The following is a 20,655-nucleotide window of genomic DNA, read 5'->3' on the forward strand; positions in this document are numbered from 1 at the left end:
TTTTAAAGTGGGCTCACATTGACCGATCCAATGGACCCTTTTTACAAACCATTGATGACACGTTTCCTCCTTATTTAGCGACGTAAATCTAGCAAATTGTTTATATTTGCAATTTTTTTATTATTTAGTGTAAATTTATAACATTATACTTTGTATTATATTACCCTGGAATTAAGTTAATACAGGTGCGATGAGGTTTCTAATACAGCTGCTGAGTGAGTGACAATACATTTGCCATCTCTCTTCTGATGGTCATAATCAATTGCTTTCTAATTTTTTCTTCACTGGGAAAGTAGAAATGCAATAGTGCCATTTTTGTTTTGATGTTGGAGCAAATGGGTTAGCAAAAATTCTATTTGCCGTGGTCTCCCATTCACCGCAATCGAAGTTTACCCTGCAATCGTTTACTTCCGTGTTCCAAAACCCGGCAGTGTGAAAAGGGTCCATCACAATGGAGATTAATTTGTTTGTAGAATACATGAGATGTTATGAAATGCCAAATGTGTTTGAACTAAACAATAAATGGTTCATCCTTTACTGAAGTGGTTATTTTGAATTAGCATTATTTTAATTTGTTATGCAAAAAAATAACAAATAAATAAAAAAGCATAGGTTGACAAACTTTGCCCTACAACTATTGTTCCTATGTCTACACTATATCACAATAACAACCCCCGGCGCTTTTAACTCAAGCTCTACCTTTTTTCCTTTTTTCCTTTTTTTTTTTTTTAGCAAAATGACCCTCCTTGATTATTTCTTTTCACATGTTGCTCCAATATGTAATAAGGAGAATTTTATTTTTTTTCTTCCATCTTGATACACTTTGTGACCAGAAAAAAAGCATATTTTCCTTAAAGGGATAGTTCACCAAAAAATGAAAATTCATTCATTATTTACTATGACTTTGGCTGCCTCAGCCTCCATTACTCCATTACTCTCATTTTGATTTCCGAGTACTCTGGTTCAAACAAAGAAGGGTGAAATGCATCTATTCTTCAACTTCTAACTCTTCAGACATGTTTTGTAAGTTTGGTTCTCTGGTTTGTGTGCAGTCGTGTTGTTTTTTTGTTGTCACTTTTGCAGTGGCGGACCTATTTTAGATCAACAAAGCAAGTTTTCGCTTGAAGCCCCATCTTGTGAGAAAGGGGTGGGTAACTGCTGCTCTTGTGCATGCCTCATGAACGTGCACAGGAGAGCAACGGTCATCAAGATTTTCACTAAATAATAAATTAGATTTCAGTTTGTTTCTCACCAAATCTATGCCTTCCGAACAAGGCATGATTCACACTGAATCATTTATTAGACTTCTGAATTATACTTCAGCATCCAGGGCCATTTCTGACCATTTTTCCACCCTAGGCGAGATCTCTATCGGTGCCCCCGTGGGGGGCATGTTGGGGTGAGGGGGCATGGCGGCAGCCCCCCAGCTGGTGGCACCCTAGGCAACCACCTAGTTCGCCTATGCCTAGAAAGGCCCCGTTTGCGTCCTTTTGAAGCTTGAACCGGTGGTCATCATAAACTGCCATTGTATGACGTCACTGAGAAGAAGTTTTTTTTTCGTTCTTTTTTCTAAATTCCTCACTCTGTGTACCGAAAAAGAAAGAAATTCATATTGGTTTGCAACAACACAAGGGTGAGTAAATAATACATCAGTTTCCATTTTTTGTGTGAAATACCCATTTAAGGGATGCCTTTAGCCCCGTTTTATCCCTTTTAAGTGTTGCATTACAAAAGCACATTGTGTTTTTGGATGGAAATGATGAAAGTGACTTTTCACCAGAAAACTGTGCAGGTCTGATTATATGTTTGCTGCTATAAACAAATAAATGTCTCCAGTGTGTTATAACTACTGCAATTTTTTTCCTCTCTAACTGGTATGTTTTATAGCGCCGTGAATAATGGTTTATTTCAGGACAGCTTTATTACGCCACCTGCAGGACACAAATGATACACACACACTTCACTAGAGGACAATGAAATCTTGGCAATCTTGCACGTTTCACACGCATTACACACTCAGACCAAGAGTGACAAACTTGCCAAATATTCTACAAAAATAATAATAATAATAATAATAATAAATAATAAAAATAAAAATAAAATAACGTGTAAACATTTAAGGTAAATAAATGGTATAAATGAAAATCAACTGAATCCACTCATAAACATCCGGAACTCAAGCAGAACAATGAGAATCTGATAAATGGAGCCCGACCATAATTAGCATGCTGAATGTTACAAAGTGTCGCAAACAACAGAACTTTATGAAATGCAACAACCGAACACAAACATCCTCAATCAATAAAGTGCGAGTGTGATCAGCTGTTGTCACGTGACGAGCACATTGACAATATCAAGACAAAGTGACACAGGCTGTCTATGAGGACTTTTTTTTTTTTTTTTGGAGTGTGTGCGCTCATTTTTTTTTTTTTTTAAGTCGATATTCGATAAGAGACTGTGCTTGACAGACTTTCTGTCTACATATTCTCTTTGTTTGAGGTAGTTATTAGTCTCGGTCACCTGAGGAATTTACTGCAAGTAAGTGCCGAATAATGACAGCTATTTTCACATAATCGCATACATTTGGCCGTAGAAATAACATGTTTTGAGTTATATTGCATCGTTTTATTAGAACTGACACACATGTAAGATTACAATGCTTTTTGTTTACTGAAAATTGATAATGCCTTCTATCCCCTTTAAACTTCTGATTAACATGTTTAAATCAAGTGATGAATCAGTGTTACAGGCTGTGGCTTGCACTGGTATTTTTGTTTGCATGCACCTTTGAGAACTTAGAAGAAAACAAGCATAATTCAGTAAAAGTATAAGTTTCAGAAAACGTGCACATTTGCCTAAATATGACAAGCTGATCGAATCGAACGATACAATGTAGTTGTTGCTTTCATAAGCATGTGTTTGTATTTGATAGAGAGAGAGAGAGAGAGAGAGAGAGACACACGCTGAGGGAGGAGGGTTGATACTTGTTTAAGCAGGAACCACATGACCATCTTGCTCGTAATGTGTTTCTCTAATGGCAGTCAGCCATCTCATGTCATCTCAACCACCTTGCAAATTAAGGATTAATCATTGCTCACAGCGTTAACTCAAGCTTTCCACGAGATCTGACGGACATTATAAGCGCCAGCGATGCCAGGTACGATGTTTGAATTGTTTTCTGTGTGTCCATGGCCTGCACTGTCTTCATGTTGTTGTTGTTGTGTGTGTGTGTGTGTGTTTGCACGCCTCGACTTTACTGCTGTCTCGGTGTCATTCACTCGATACAGTCTTGCTGTCCGAAAAGCGGTGAAGACCACAAATATGGCCGTGCAAACGGAGTCTTTGCTTGGTTTTTACGTCGATTTCAAGTGCTTTACGTTTACATGTTTAACACAGTCCTTATTTTGATCAAAGCTGTCACTGCATTTCTCAACACGACCTTTCTGTCAGTGTCTGTCCCCCAATAATTGGTTTGAGAGTGTTTATAAAGCTCGTGTAAGAAACGTTGTAACGCAGATAATCAGTCTTAAGTGGTTATGATCGGACATGTCTTCTCTCTGCATTCGTGTGTAAACTAGGTTGTTAACCCTAAAATGCATGGGGATTTAACCTAACATTACCTACTCGGTTTTTAGAGACAGGGGAAGTATTTCTATCACAAATGGACTACAACATGCAAAGATAGTGTAAAAATGCCAAAGCATGTTCAAGGCAATTAGAAAATAATAGAATAGAATGTAGTTTGATGTTTTATTTTCATATATCAAAGAGATGATGCAACATACCTGGACAAATCTAGAATAGGATTCTTTACACCCAAATAAGGATAACACCCAAATAAGGATAGCCATATCATACTGTTCATGTGTTAAACTTACTATAGTTTACTGACACGGTGTTCCTTCATCAAATAGCAATGTCAAATGTAAATCAAATCACTGAAACAACAGCGCCACACTGAGTAACACATAACATGTAAAGTATGTTTACATGCATATGGGATACTGATATTTCACCATTGTTGCACAGAAAATCGACATGATATAGTAATTTGTATGAATATAGTACTCATTTGTCTTATAATAAACAAAGAAATAGATATCCTGTGACAGTAAACTTCTATAGATATGAAATAATCATAAAAATATGATACGGAAGCGCAAAAAGCAACACGTTACATACCTATGGTCCCTAATGACCATATACACTTTTGGTACTTAAGCAATTTTATATATATATATATATGGCTTTGTTGCACAATTTATAAGAGAAAAGTTGAGGAATACTGCGAAATAATCATAAAAATATGATTTATGGACATGCAAAATAGCAACACTGTTACATACCTAGAGTCTCATAGGGACCATTTGCACTTTTGGTTCTTAAAGCTGCACTACGTAACTGTGCTCTCTAGCAACATCTGTGGTTGAAATTTAAAATTTCAAGCAATTTGCGGGAAAATACATTACGTCAGTCGTGTTCTGGCACTGCTCTTCTGGCGGATGAATTTGTGATTTGAGCTTACCTCATGTTGATCTGTTATACGATTTAAAATTTGAAACGGAACCATTACTTGCTTTGAAGATAAACAACACTCTTTTATTTACATTAAATCTCTTTTGTGTCACTACACTGAACACACTTAAATAGAGAACAGGGGAGTCTCCTCAGCACCAGTATATCTTAATATGATTATTCACGTGTTTTATCTACTATTAATGTTTGAATTGTACTACAATTTTCAATATAAGAGGTTAAACTCATGATATGGCTGATACAAGTTCAATAGAAGACTTTCTTATTTTTATACTATATTGTCTGGCCTCAGTTACTACAATACAATACAATAGGGTGTTTGTGCAATTAAACATGTCACAGTAACTTCTGACAATGTAGATGCATCGCGATTGGTTAACACATGAGTAATGTTCAATTCATAAAAGCATGACAAGCAATATAAGCGTCAACAACCCTACCAGAAAACATATCCAAGCATCATAGCAGGTAAACAACTTCGGCAAACGAAAACCAGATAAACATCCATCTAGACTGCAATGATGCTGTCCTGAACAGTGTGAGTGTTACTGAACTGAGCTGAACAGCGTAGTTAGTTTCTCCAACCGGAACATGAGACAGCCGGCATTTCTTTCCTGTGCGGACATGACATAATGGCACAAGGATGAATGTCATAAAACAGCGATTTCGCGCCAAATCGAACCTGACAGCTCAAAATACAAATCATTTTTATAAGCTTACAGTAGTGAATTCGGGTAAGGATATTGTTTTGAGCACTGATTGTTTATGTACTCAATCAACAATGGCAATTTGTTCAAAAAATCTTACATAGTGCAGCTTTAAGCAGTTATATTAAAAAAAATCATCTATATATTTTGTGCAATTTCGGCTTTTTTTATGTTACACTATATATAAGAGAAAGGTTGAGGAATACTAAAGAGGTGTGGGCATAACTCCCCAAAATGGATGAGGTTTAGGGGGTGGAATGAGATCCCGGGTCACTAAAGACCCGAGGTATGCATTTAAGGGTTAAGTTGTCATTTGGAATAGTGGAAAAGATGCAATGGATTTGTTTACAAAATGAAATTCGTATCAGAGTACTTGTCTGTTTTGTTGCCTGAAATACACACAATGAAAGGTTAACTGTATTTAGTCTTTTGTTTTCATATTTTTTGGCAGTGGTGTCTGTGTAAACACGCATGCAGTGAAGAAGTCGAATGGGTTTGTGTTGTTGCAGATGTAGTCAGATGCGTTCGTGTTGTTGCATAAGCTTGGAGTTTTCCTGCACTCAGTCTGACATGCTGCAGATTGAGTAATGTAACTTTTAAAACCACTGCCATTGTTATTTGCTCCTTACACAGACCAGTTTTAAGACTTTTAATTCTTTATTCTTTTTTTGTCTTGAGTCTGTGACTGTAGAGTAAACATGGACATCTGCATTTATTTTCTTTGATGGGTTTACAAAAAAAACATGCTAAATGTTTACAGAATCCCTAAACTGTCTGCTCTGGTGTTATTTTGTTGACCTAATATCTCTTCTGTCTATTGCATTGGTTCTATAAAAAGCCATAAAACCATAGTAGGACAGTGTTGTTTTAATGAACTGATGTTTATGACTGTGGACTATGAAACACACACTCTCATATGCTTGGGATTATAGGCCTTGTCCCATATTTTAAAAAGAGGGCATATAAATATCAGAGAGAGTTAAATTTTTTACTGCAGTTTGGCAACTTCAAAGTGAAGGAAAGGGAACTCGTCAGTATGATCATAAATACTCTGTTGCTGGATTACATGTGGTCTATGTGTTTGAATGTACAGTTGAAGTCAGAAGTTTACATACTCCTTAGCCAAATACATTTAAAATAATTTTTTCACAATTCCTGACATTTAATCGTAAAAAAACATTCCCTGTCTTGGGTCAGTTAGGATCATTGCTTTATTTTAAGAATGTGAAATGTCAGAATAATAGTAGAGAGAATGATTTATTTCAGCTTTTATTACTTACATTCCCAGTGGGTAAGAAGTTTACGTACACTTTGTTAGTATTTGGTAGCATTCTTTAAATTGTTTAACTTGGGTCAAATGTTTTGGGTAGCCTTGGGTAGGAGTTTTGGCCCATTCCTCCAGACAGAACTGGTGTAACTGAGTCAGGTTTGTAGGCCTCCTTGCTCACACACACTTTTTCAGTTCTGCCCACAAATTTTCTATTGTATTGAGGGCTTAGTGATGGCCACTCCAATACCTTGACTTTGTTGTCCTTAAGCCATTTTGCCACAACTTTGGAGGTATGCTAGGGGTCATTGTCCATTTGGAAGACCCATTTGTGACCGGGCTTTAACTTCCTGGCTGATGTCTTGAGATGTTGCTTCAATATATCCACATATTTCCTCATGATGCCATCTATTTTGTGAAGTACACCAGACCCTCCTGCAGAAAAGCACCCCCACAACATAACTCTGCCACCCCTATGCTTCACGGTTGGGATGGTGTTCTTCGACTTGCAAGCCTCACCCTTTTTCCTCCAAACATAACAATGGTAATTATGGCCAAACAGTTAAATTTTTGTTTCATCAGACCAGAGGACATTTCTCCAAAAAGTAAGATCTTTGTCCCCATGTGCACTTGCAAACTGTAGTCTGGCTTTTTTATGGCGGTTTTGGAGCAGTGGCTTCTTGCTGAGCAGCCTTTCAGGTTATGTCTGTTATATAGGACTTGTTTTACTGTGGATATAGATACTTGTCTACCTGTTTCCTCCAGCATTTTCACAAGGTCCTTTGCTGTTGTTCTGAGATTGATTTGTACTTTTCGCACCAAACTACGTTCATCTCTAGGAGACAGAATGCGTCTCCTTCCTGAGCGATATGATGGCTGCGTGGTCCCATGGTGTTTATACTTAGTGTTTGTACAGCTGAACGTGGTAACTTCAGGCATTTGGAAATTTGCTCCCAAGGATGACCCAGACTTATGGAGGTCCACAATGTTTTTCTGAGGTCTTGGCTGATTTCTTTTGATTTCACCATGAAGGTAGGCCTTAAAATACATCCACAGGTACACCTCCAATTGACTCCAATTAGCCTATCAGAAGCTAAATTAGGCTTGACATAATTTTCTGGATTTTTCCAAGCTGCTTAAAGGCACAGTTAACTTAGTGTAAGTAAACTTCTGACCCACTGGAATAGTGATATAGTCAATTAAAAGTGAAACAATCTGTCTGTAAACAATTGTTGGAAAAATTACTTGTCATGCACAAAGTAGATGTCCTAAATGACTTGCCAAATCTATAGTTTGCTAATATGAAATCTGTGGAGTGGTTAAAAAAATGTGTTTTAATGACTTCAACTTAAGTGTAGGCCTATATGTTTGTATATTTGTTTAAATTTATGGCCACCAGGATATGGGCTCCCTCAGATGAGCCCTGGTTCCTTTAGGGAGTATTTCCTTGGGTGTATGAGGCATTATTTGTTAAGTTGCATTGGATCTATATGCATTGTTAAAAGCACTGCACATTTGAATTGAAATACAGTTTGCAGATGTTCGTCTGACCACTCGCTTCCCTCCCAAGCCAAATGTCACCTTTGTACCTCTCTGGAGCCAGACTCAGAGCAGGGTGTAGCCAATGTCTTGTTTGATGTCCAAAAGTTTATCTGTTCATTGCAGAGGCTTGCCATGTTATATTAAATGGGTCATGATGCATCCAATTTTCCTTTATCTTTTGACATATAGGAGGTCATTGTACTATAAAAAACATACTGTAAGTTTCAGAACTGAAAACTTCTTCCTTTTAATAAAAAAAGATAAATTTATTTAAACCAGGCTGTAGAAACAGGCCGTCTGGAATTTGTGGAACTTGTAATGTCACAAGGACCAAATACATCTGCATATGACTGCCTCCAACAAGACATCAACATTTTGTTTTGAGACCATTTTTGCACCCATGTGTCCCATTTTTAGTTGTTAATCTTTGGTACACATGAACTATATGGATGTCTTCAATCGTTTTGATGCATTTCCAGCGATTATGCGGCGCGTTTTAAGAGCAGTACAAGCACAACTTTTAGAAACATGTCTCATTCTGCTGCCGTCAATGACGGTGTAAACAAACACAGAAAATGTGAGATGTGAAAACCAGCGTCTGTTTTGGCCCGTTGCCTGTTGAAGCACCAAACTTCACCACGGGCTGTATTACATTTAAGTATTCAAAACATTTCAGCGTGCATTGTATGTGTTTACGGCTCATATCAGAGCAGATTGCATGTGAACCAGTCACAATATAATTCGAGCTTGGCAAAGGAACTGTTATTGAAGGATGGGGCAGTTAAACACTACCAGACCCATGAGTAAACGGTTACATTCACAAATGTTTCAAATGTCATGACTGTTTGGTATTTGCTGTGCTTTAAGGAACATTTTTATACATTCAAAAATGTGTTGGGTGTACGTTGTGTTGACCCTGAAATGTAGTTTTATAAATTATAATGTGAAGTTTGTTCATTTTCTTTCGATTGAGTTTCAAATATGTCTGTTTATGGGTCTGCACGAAGTTTGCCAATCAGAACAGTGAGCATTCTTAAAGGGCCAGATAGCTTTAAACCGAGCTTTTAGACAGAGGGCTAGTCACAGGGTGGAAAATGATCATATATTATTAAATTATGACTGTTTTGGTAAAAAAAAAAAAAAAAAAAACTTTACTGATATTATAAGTAGACAATACTATAGATAATAAGATAATACAATTACTATTAAGTGTCCTCATTTTCTCCATATCCTGCCTCTGTCTCTTTCTGGAGCTTCTCCGAGCTATTTTAAACAGAATGGGTTAAAGTGTAGTAGTGCCGTGTTCAAATGATTGAGACAACGATACATCATCATGTTTTCCTTGCCTATGCGCATATCGATGTTATGTAGCCCACGGAAAGTTTGAGTGTAGCCTTACTCGTGACGCAAGTTGGCTGTTTCAATCACCTGAGCAGTTGTAGAACACCACATTTAAATTTGATGAGACTCTTGCTTGTGTGTGAGTATTTGGGAGCACTGTCAGTCAGTGTGCGGGTATCGAATTGAGTCGGTGCTCGGTACTGCAGAAACACTGGTATCGTGACATCTTTTTTTATTTTAGTACAGACTTGGTACTAACTACTTGGTACTTGAAGTAATGGTACTTTTGACATCACTAGTTGGTGATGATGCCCAGTCCTAAAGTGTGGAGTGATTTGTGCAATTTTCAGAATTTTCACAGGTCAAACTAGCCTGTGCAGTTCTGTGCTGACCAGCAATCAGATCATCACGTTCTGTTTGTGGGGTTTAGTTATGTTTTTTCACACTGGTCATGACCCTGATCTAACTTTAAGCACACACACATACACACACACACACATATATATATATCACTTGATTGATAAACCTAGACCTAGAGACTTTGATTTCCTCTTCTTGTCTTCTGGTAGAAATTGCACAATTACCAAATGTGACTCAGAACTTATGTTTAAAAACTTTTTGCCTTTTTAATTGGTTGCATGAATTGGCTATGACTGGACTTGGACTTGTTGGTACATGTATAAAACATTTGTTGGTTTTTGTTCAAGCAACAGAGATTTCAACATTGATTTGTGTAGCCCTGACAATGAAGCAGTGCATGTTTTTTTTTTTTTTTACTGCCTACTCTTTAGCATTTTTGAATGCATGAAGAGCACTGAACAATCAAGATATGATCACTAGCCCTGCCTTTGAAGTGAAGGCATGTTTGGCTGAACCAGACGTCTATGTGCCACATCGTATGATGAAGCTGAATTGGTGTGCTTGGGGAAAAAAAAACCTTGCCTATTACATTTTCAGTCTCTAGTTAAGATGTTTAAAAAGTGGAGTACTGCTTAGATGGGTAAGAACTGTCCTTGCTTCGAGCGTATGTCTATGCCATCTAATGTGTAATGTTTTAGAACTTTTACCCCCAAGTGTCTCATCCAGTTGTTCTGTGTAATCTGCAAAACAGAACTTATTGTCACTGCTATTTAAGCCTCAAGTCTCTCTCTTGTACATAAACCTACACACACAAGATAACTAGGGATGCACCGATACCACTTTCTCTTCTGATTCCGATACTGGAAATCTCAGTATTGGCCGATTCCGATCCGATACCAGTGATTGATTTTTTTTTTTTTTTTTTTTTTTTTGCATAATCAGTTTAGAATATCTTTATTGTGTGGAACTAATTGGGTGTGCTCTTTAATATGTAAAGAAACACAAACCTCTAACTACACATTATTTCAATATAAATGTATAGCTTATTAAGAAACACTTTATTATTAACTAGTATACTGGATAATGTAGCAGCAAAATGAACAGTAATTCCAGTATAAGTCATCGGTAGAAAAAAAAGCCTTTTTATTTATTTATTTTGTATTAAATTTTTTTTGCAAATTTTTTTCAACTTGTATCTGGACTTTAAAGGATTCAGATCTCTTTTTTGTTCAATTTAGTTGTAAGATAGCAGTCCACTTTTCATTCACACAGTTATTTTTTGGAACCTATTCAACTTAAATATTGTTATAAATTGTAAACAAATAATAATAATAATAATAATAATTCTGAATCGTGCACCTTCATCTTTAAAACCATCTGGCTTTTTATTTTAACATTCTGAAGTCAGGAAGTCCTGTCTGTATCTGTTTGTAGGCAAGTTCACAGTAGTTTAATTCGCTTCTTATTCAATTTCTGGTAAAATGCTCCTCCGGTGCCATTCTAAATGAATATTATAAGTGAACCGAACTATTGAGCATCTACATCTGAGATGTCGTTCGTGAGTAGTGCTCAAATATTGCGCACGGCGTGAAGGCTAAAAATAGCCGCGAGCGTGTGTAAACAAAGCAGCGCCATTCACTGACGCGCTGGAGCTGTGCGTGCATTTTATATATTTACTTATAAAACACAGCCTTTTGTGATTCACAGAGCTATCACACGTCTTCAAGTGGCTTTGAGTCATATGAACTAGTTTACTTTAATGGTGTTTTTATGGTTCTTATGTCTTTTTTGAGCTTGATAGTAACGAACATGACTAACACACAATATCAGATTGGGATCGGGCTCGTTGGGCCGATACCCGATCTGTTTAAAAACGTCAGTATCGAAGCCGATACCGATCCAGGTATCAAATCGGTGCATCCCTATAGATAACCTCACAAATGTTAACTGGCCCTCTTCCCTTCTATAAGTGTATGTGTCCAATCATGCACTGATCAAGAAGGACACAAAAGTTTAAATTTCAAAGTCGAATGACTTGTTAGCTTTATTAGGTGATCTGTGTGAGTTTGACTTGCAGATGTCTACTGTTTTATGCAGTTAAAAGATGAAAAACTGCTGCAACAGGTTGGACAGTGGGATTAAATCACCTATACTTGTTATATATATTAACACATTTTCAGTGCGTTGTAAAATTAATGGTTTTGAGTTTTTTTTAACAAATCCTTGTGTCCTGGTGTATTACGTTTCTTGACCCTCTAGTGTTTAGAGTAGGTATTACTGTTGAAATTTGCAGCTGGGAAGGAAAATTTATATTTTAAGTTACTTATTTGTGTTTGTGTTTCACTGTTGATTACAGTGCATTATTTAAAACATCCAAAAATGCATAATTTGTTTATTGCAACAATCTGTCTCACAAAAAGACTGAAAAATATTTTAATTTATTGAGTTGGGGGGGGGTTGGGTTTTTAAGTATATTGTTATGTTACATGTTACATATTGCCGACGTTAAAGGAATTGTTCAGCAAAAATAAAAAATAAATATCTCATCATTTACTTACCCTCATGCCATCCCAGATGTGTATGACTTTCTTTCTTCTGCTGAACACAAACAGATTTTTAGAAGAATATCTCAGCTCTGTAGATTCATTCAATGCAAGTGAATGGTGGCCAGAACTTTGAAGGTCCAAAATGCATATAAAAGCAGCATAAAAGTAATCCATACAATTCCAGTGGTTAAATCCATATCTAAAGATGCAATTTGATAGTTGTGGGTGAGAAAATGATCAACATTTAAGTCCTTACTATAAATCTTAGGGATCCAACAATCCGATAACTGGATCAGTATTGGCTCCAATACTGACGTTTTTAGATTGATCAGTCCGACGAGCCTGATCCAAATCCGATACTGTGTGTTAGTCTTGTTTGATACTGTCAAGTAGTGCCAGACCGATATATAGGTCGGCCAATATTAGCCTTTCACCGATATATCGGTATCGGCGTGTATTGCGCCGATATGAAAACTTTTTTCAGAACATAATGCAGAAAACAATGCTTTAGAATTGGTGTCCTAGCATAGTTTGTCCAGCAGAGCGCGCTCCGACTCCATTGATTACAGAGCTGACACTGAACTGACGGTGGCTCTGCAGACAGGGCGGAGTTAAATGGTGCGGATTTCAGTTGTCTCTTCTCGTTAAATTGCTAACTAGTTTGTGAAATACATACTGGAAAGTTAATAAAAAATCACCCCATAATTTTATATAACTAATAACGTTAACCCTTTGCTGTTAGCTATAGTTTGTCAGTAATGTAGCAGATTGAAAGATAAACATCAGAGCATCTTTTTGCAGCTCAGCAGACAATGGTGCGGTGGTGGATTGTGTGTGGTGAGTGTTGATTTCACGCTTCGCTGTTGCCTAGTTGGTGAGACACAATGCTTGAAAGTAAATAAAGTCCATCTTTGACTCTCCGTGACAACGAGCTTATAGCTAACTAGCTAACCACGTAGCTACTTTCATTGCTTGTCAGCTGAGTGGAAGCTAATGTGTAAACATGTATTCACCAAACTGTTCTCGTAAATGTAAACGAGTGTAAATGCCAACACCATCATATATGTCGAAAGGACTGATGCTTGTCAACCAAAACATGAGCTCATTGATGTCATTAAGTGAGTCTGCTTTTTTATTCCATCAGTTACTCCTGGTTGGAGGCTGCCATATATATTTAGTTCATACGTAGGGTTACGTTCTACCTAAATTTAATGGTGCAACGTTCACTTATTTAGTAGAGCATAAATTGTGACTTAGTGCCCATTTACGCCACAACTAGGCTAAGTTGTAATGTATGTATAGCTGGCGCAACTGATGTTTATTTAGCTATTTATTTTTATTTATTCTTTATTTAAATGGTCAGCAATTGACTTATACTAAACAGTAATACTGATGTTTATTTAGCTATTTATTGTATTTCTATTTATTTATTTTCTCAGTGTTCATTTCTAGAATTTGTTGACAATGTATAATAATAATGTCAAATATTCTTTGATACAAATATTTGTTTAAGAAAGCAGCCTTCTGAGTACCTTTGCATAATCATATCGGTGCAAAATCTGTGAAAAATCCACATAGAAAAGGTCTGTTTTCATTCCATCTCAAAAATCCCATATCGGTCGGTCTCTACTGTCAAGCTCCAAAAATGACATAAAAGAATAATAACAGCACCATTTAAGTAGTCCATATGACTTGAGCATTTTTATTCAAAGCCACTTGATGACATGCAATAGCTTTGTGTATCGCAAATTGTGTTTAATAAGTAAACGTATGCACGAGCAGCGCGTTAGTGAATGGCATGGCTTTGTTGACACACATACATAACACGTGCCAGCTGGTGATGTGCTCGAGGTCTTGGAGCAGCATGCAGTATGTGAGCGCCACACACAAACAAAATCTCAGATGTAGAAGCTCAGTAGTGAGATTCGTTTATAACATCCATTTAGAATGAGACGTGTCACATGGTGTCAGGTCAGTTTAAGGGAATGAGGAAGCGGGAACCAGCTAACACACTTTAGGGTGATTTTATTCAGTGTCGCTTTTCAGCTTAAACACAAACGTTATCTTCTTAACAAAAACAAAGTCACACTGCAGACCGCACCTTTGTAAGACTCCGGTCTCTCTCTATCCCCAACTGCTGCTCTGGCTGTTCTTTATCTCACTCCAGCTCTTCATTGTAATACGAAACAGATGTTAGAGATAATTTTCCCCAGGTGTCAGTCCTTACTGTTCTTCCTCTCCCTGGCTCTCCACAGATGTTGCTTGGCCATGCCTACATCACCAAACACCGGAGAGCTTGTTTCAAAATTACAACAATTTTTAAGTTGATTGGGTTCCAAAAAATTATTGAATGAAAAGTGGACTGTTATCTCGCAACTAAAGTGAACAAAAAAGAGATCCGAATCCTTTAAAGTCCAGATACAAATTGAAAAAATTTTGCAAAGAATACTGGCTTTCACTAGAATTACTGTTAATTTTGCTGCTGCATTATCCAGTAGAAGTTTTTCATAATAGGCTGCAAGTTTATATTGAAATGTGTAGTTAGAGGATTGTGTTTCTCTTCAGATAAAATGGTACCCCCAATTAGTGTCACTCAGAGGAGTAAAGATATTCTAAACTGATCATGAAAAAAACTTCACTGGTCTTGGATCGGGAACGGTATCAGTATCGGACGATACGGAGATTTTGGGTATTGGATCAGAAGAGAAAAAGTGGTATCTGTGCACTCCTAATAAATGTCCACTTTCACATTGTTCTTTTGTTTTTGGTGATTTGCATTCTTGGACCTATTGGACAGGGAGGAGAATTCATAGTAAAAAAGGACTGAAATATTTATCTGTTTCTCATCCACAACTATCAGATTTCTTCAGAAGGCATGGATTAAACCACCAGAGTTGTATGCAAGGCCATGGGAAGTAGGGAAGTGGGAAGAAGCTGCAGCACCTCCTGGTGTCGAGATGATGGATGTTCTTTTTGTCAGTTGTTATTTTTTTAATTTTTTATAAACACATTAAAACATTTGGGATATGTTTTCCTAAAAACAGTTGTCAGTACCTTTTAACATTGCACTGATAGGCTATACACTTGCTGCAAAAAATGTAATTGGATATGTTCTTGTGTGCTGTGTAGTTTGGGTATTTGAACTTAAAATGTGGATATGTTCTTGTCTGGTTTGCGCAATGGGACCTGGTAGTTACAAGACTGGCATACATTTGATTGATATTGTAGCGTGTTTAAAGATGATGTGCTTTGTTATGAATGCACTGATAATATAATGCACTTAAGTTCAATAGTGCTTTCTTGTTGGATGTTAATGGGAAAGCTGAACCTTCCGGGGGGTTCGGTGTTTGCACGTGCACGGCATGCAGGGGTGTGTGAGAGAAGTGTTGCCTCTTAGCTGTTTTACGGCCAAGAATAAATCTCAGAAAAGTAGAACGAATGAACTTGTTCATTAACAGTGATTGTTACAATAATATAGTAGCCTGTGTTATATTACAAGGTGACATTATGCATGTAATCAAAGAAAAAAAAAAAGAAAAAACATTCACTGAGACCTGCTCAAACCCGTAAAAAAAAGGATTTTCAGAACGCACACTGTGTATTCAGTATATTTCCAATACATTTCTTCTAATAATCCCATTATGCACAAGTTTAATATTTTCTCCATAATTAATCAGCACAGCTAAATACATATCCTCAAAGATCAATAACGTGAAACGGCAGTGTAAAAGCAGTATACACCTATAGAAATCGCTTAATCCCATGCGAATTGACGAAAAGAGACATCCGCTGTATAATCTAAACTAATAATTTTAGCCATAGTTAAATATAATATTATACATCTTTAATTGATTTCTTTAAGTTTGTAATTTGTACTTTTTTTTTTTTTTCAATATTTTGTTTATTTTGTCATGGTCATCTGGTTACCCAACATGTACGTGCAAAAATCATCTTTCCACGGCCCTGGTAGTATGGATTACTTTTGCTGTTTTTTTGTCCTTTTTTGGAGCTTCAAAGTTCTAGTCACCATTCCCTTGCACTGAATGCAGGGCTCGACATTAACTTTTGTCTGGGACAAGTGGATTTTCGAAGGGACAAATAAAAGAATTTTACTTGCCTGACCGGACCAGCAGAGTGATTAAATGTCAATACCACAAAAATTTTGATAGCCTAGGCCTGTGTCGCTTATTAGAAAGTTTATATTCTTATTCTGCTGATGAAAGCAATCAAGAGCACGTAATTTTATAATTCGCTAGTGATCTAGTAACAGGTGCGCCGTTTGATTGACAGCAGGCGTATGTGTGTGTGTGCTGAACATGCACGTGTTCCAAAAATGTTTGCGCTAATGCGCACCTGAACGCTCAAATACATTTTAAAAATTCCACCAAAATGCCAGTATTGGTGAGGTATTCATGTAAACACCGAGAGTGATGTCTAAAGTGAATGTAAACGGCGGAGAAAAAAGCGGATTTGTATTAAACGAGAAAACACTTACTGCTCTTGACTGAATAACTATAGTAGCTTGTTGTGGTTTTGAAGTTGGTATTTAGAAACGTCAAATTTCACGACCGACTACTGAAATTTTGGTATTGTGATAATGTATACACTTGTACATGGTGATCTTGCTGCAATAACATGATGAAAAAGTAGATCTCATTCCATAGAACTATGAGTATCCCTGCTGTTTATTTGACTACCATATGTAACATAAAATAATTATCCTGTCACAATAGCCTCCTCCCCTTACCCAGTGCAGTTTACATTTCTGTTGCAGAGAATTGAGTTGATTGCATAGGTACACTATAAGGTTGGGATCGGTCATCATTTTAGAAAAATATACAACATAAACTTTGACATGTTACTTGAGCATGTAACTTAAATGTAACTTAAATGTCCTTTTTTCTCTCCGGACAAGTAACTTTTTTTTTACTCTGACAAGTGATTGATCAATTTACTTGTCCGGAGGACAAGCACATGACAATGCTTAATGTCGAGCCCTGGAATGGATCAACAGAGCTGAGATATTCTTCTAAAAGTCTTATTTGTGTTTAGCAGAAGAAAATCTGGGATGGTATGAGGGTGAGTAAATGATGAGAGAATTTTCATTTTTGGGTGAACTATCACTTTAAGTTATGCAGTGTTGTGCCATTTAAAGATCAGCTAGGTTGCATCATTATGCAATGTGATCCTTCACATGTATACATTCAAAAGTAGACAAGCATGTACACAATGACTAGGTGTGGTTGTTTCAGCAGTAGGCCTTATAGGATACAGTATATAATATATAGGTATACAGTATAAACAGCTGCTCACCTGACTCGTTTCAGCAGCCCTGCTCCACCACTTTTTGCTTTTATTTTTTCCTCGTGTTCATGTGTCAGCTCAATTCTCTTTATTCGCCATCATGAGGACCTACAGCACATTGGGAATTGGGCATGCCATATTTGGGAGAAATGGGGTGAAAAAAAAAAAAGATATGAAGTATAAGAGACCATTTTGTTATTTGCAAATATGAGTGTTTTTATTATCATCGGCATTGGTCTTATTATCCTAATATTACAGTAGGTCAAATCAGTTATAATTTTTACAATTGAAATGTAATTTTTTTTTTTTCCCCTCACTATATTTCAAAAGTACTCAACAGTTATCAATTTTATTTACTATACATGTATTGCTTCGATGCCCGATGTCAGTTGCAAAATGTTAAATTCCAGAATTATGCATTAAGAAATCAGGAAAGTATAGATTTATAATATCATATCAGTTAACAATCATAAAAAATAAAGAAATCAGTTGGCCATCGGTATTGGACAGATTTCTATATTGGTTAATCATAAATATATGTGTACTGTATATCTCTTTCAGAGCCAGCAGAAATGAGCGGACCTGACGTAGCAAATATGCCGGGGGGCGGTGCTCCAGGGAATGAGGGAAAAAACCCAGTAGCCAATGGGCATGCAGAGAATGATTCCAACCCCTTTGCAGAGTACATGTGGATGGAGAACGAGGAGGAGTACAATCGGCAGGTCTGTACATGCACTCACCCACGTAAATCCCATTTTTGAGTAAAAATATCAGGCACCACACCATAAAAACAAACACAAAAACTCGACTGTTGATCAAATTGGGTTTCATACATTTGGCGAAGGTGTGTGTTAGTGTGGCTTATGTACCTCATAGTTTGAAGGATTGTTCTTGGGTAGCGCTCTCTGACTCTGTAACATATTGAATTGCAGATTGTAAGGATTGACACATCTTTTAATCACCCTCCTCAACTTGGAAACCCCTAGAAGTGAACTCTCATACCTTACTGCCAATCCTCTTTATCTCCCAGGTGGAGGAGGAATTGCTTGAGCAGGAGTTTTTGGAGCGCTGTTTCCAAGAGATGTTAGATGAGGAGGATCAGGATTGGTTCATCCCTGAGAGGGACCTCCCCTCAGTGGGACAGATTCAACAACAGCTCAACGGACTTTCTGTCAGTGATGGAAATGTAGAAGAAATCTTGGTAAACCTTAAATCCTCTTGAACATTCAGTGCATAGAAGAGTAATATGAACTAAAATGAATTAAAGACCCAATGACATTAAAATTGATGTACTCCTAAATATCAGATATACTGTACACAAAATTTACAGTGATTTAAAAATCGTAAGCGAATAATTGAACAGCTTACCATTCGGACATATTGGCCTGACTGTGGGCTGCTTCATCAGAACCATTACCATCATGTGGTCTTTAATCTAGAATGTTTGCAGCTTTCTCCTTCATTGTCTTAGTTGTCAACTAATTGGCTAAACATCTGTTCCATATCCTGAAACTCAAACCTGGCAAAGTAAAAAACACAAATGTTTGGAGTTGCATGATGTCAAATTGTTGTCCTCTCTCTTTCTCCCCAGCGGAAGAGCATCTTAAATCCTGAGGCCAAGGAGTTTGTGCCAGGGGTAAAATACTAGAGATCGTCCTCGCCCTCTGGAGATGTCCTTTCTCGCACACGCATACGTTGATCATATACTCAAGAGACTGTTGTGGCCGTTTTAGAATGGTCACGTAATAAAATGCACTCTTCCACATACACATTTTCAAAAGGGAGGGAATACAGTGTCAGTTGACATTTTTTGAGGGGGGTGGGGGTGATTGTCTAAAAGATTTATATTTCTGTTATATGTTAAACCAAGGGTATTATGTTCAAACACGGCCTCTAGGAGGTGCTGAGACAAGCTAATATCATACTCCTTAGCTGTTTTATTTTCCTCTACCCTTAATGAAAAGGCTGTTCTTGTCAGCATTCATTGTTTCACAGTTTGTGCCTGATCAGGTTTTTGCTTTCCCTCCCATGTATTTTTTGTTTTTTGTTTTTTTGTTAATTATATTTTGTAGAGGGAGGTTTTGATGTATCGGTGTTCACGTTCCTTAGTCTTTAGGGGTGTGGCCATAATTGATTGGGGTGTGGCTGGCTGTGGGCGGGACCTGTTGGGATGGGTTGGAGACTGAGGAAAGTATGTTTGGGAATTCACTTCAATTTTTGATTTTGAATTGAAATTGTTACAAGCAGGAGTGAATTACATTTAAAAAATGGAAGGAAAAAAAAAGGCAAATAAAGATGTTTAGGAAAGTTCATACCCAGTTGCACCATCTCTTGTGTTTGAGTAAAATGTTTACTTAATCTTCGTTTCAATTATTCAGGTATGATTAACATTACTGTTAAAATTAATTAACGTAACGTATGCATGAATCAATTAACACATGCATGTTTATATCCGGATAAGAACTGAACTACTCTAATAAGGCCATTTCAGTAATCAGCTAGTGATTTAACATGATCCATTATTCATTTTAAGGTTCCCAAGTAGAATGGCTTGGAAACATCTGGTTTCTCAATAGCAGAACTGTGATATAACTGCTATAGAGAGTGCTAATTGTTATAAGGTGATTCTGCTTTTTATGTAGTATGTCTAGGCACTACCAGCATGGACCTCACTGGATTAATTTGCACCAATTCTAGTCTGTTCCACCATCTGAAATTTTGTAGCTTTCACCTTTTGTCTGATTTCTTTCTAGCCTGGATCTCACATTCAGACTGTAATGTCCTGTGAATCCTGGAAGCACTTAATGGAATAGTTCACCAATCATTTACATACCATCATGTTGTCTCAAACTTGTACATCTTTCTTCTAAAGAAAAAAAAAGTAGATGTTAGGCAGCATGTTAGCCTCAAGTCAGTGTTCACTTTCATTGTGTAATTTGCTCATGCAATGAAAGTGAATGGTGACGTCATAAGTATTTAAAACAAGATGAGAGTAAGTAAATAATTCCAGAATTGCCACTTTTGGGGTGAACTATCCCTTTTACAGTTATGT

General features: G+C 37.0%; 1 protein-coding gene across 2 annotated transcripts; it reads left to right on the top strand.

The window, feature by feature from the left end:
* Positions 1–2,436: 2,436 nt before the first annotated feature.
* Positions 2,437–19,915, top strand: LOC127441244 (polyadenylate-binding protein-interacting protein 2B-like). 2 transcript variants are annotated; one of them, XM_051698430.1, is made up of 4 exons: positions 2,437–2,538; positions 18,165–18,325; positions 18,634–18,804; positions 19,195–19,915. In XM_051698430.1, exons 2-4 carry the CDS (start codon positions 18,176–18,178, stop codon positions 19,249–19,251), a joined length of 378 nt encoding a protein of 125 aa, XP_051554390.1. In that variant the 5' UTR covers positions 2,437–2,538; positions 18,165–18,175; the 3' UTR covers positions 19,252–19,915. The 2 variants fall into 2 exon arrangements, with proteins under 2 accessions (XP_051554390.1, XP_051554382.1); XM_051698422.1 differs by lacking the exon at positions 2,437–2,538 and adding an exon at positions 2,983–3,157.
* Positions 19,916–20,655: the final 740 nt, after the last annotated feature.

Source organism: Myxocyprinus asiaticus, chromosome 1, assembly GCF_019703515.2.
Source record: "Myxocyprinus asiaticus isolate MX2 ecotype Aquarium Trade chromosome 1, UBuf_Myxa_2, whole genome shotgun sequence".
Lineage (NCBI taxonomy): Eukaryota > Metazoa > Chordata > Actinopteri > Cypriniformes > Catostomidae > Myxocyprinus > Myxocyprinus asiaticus.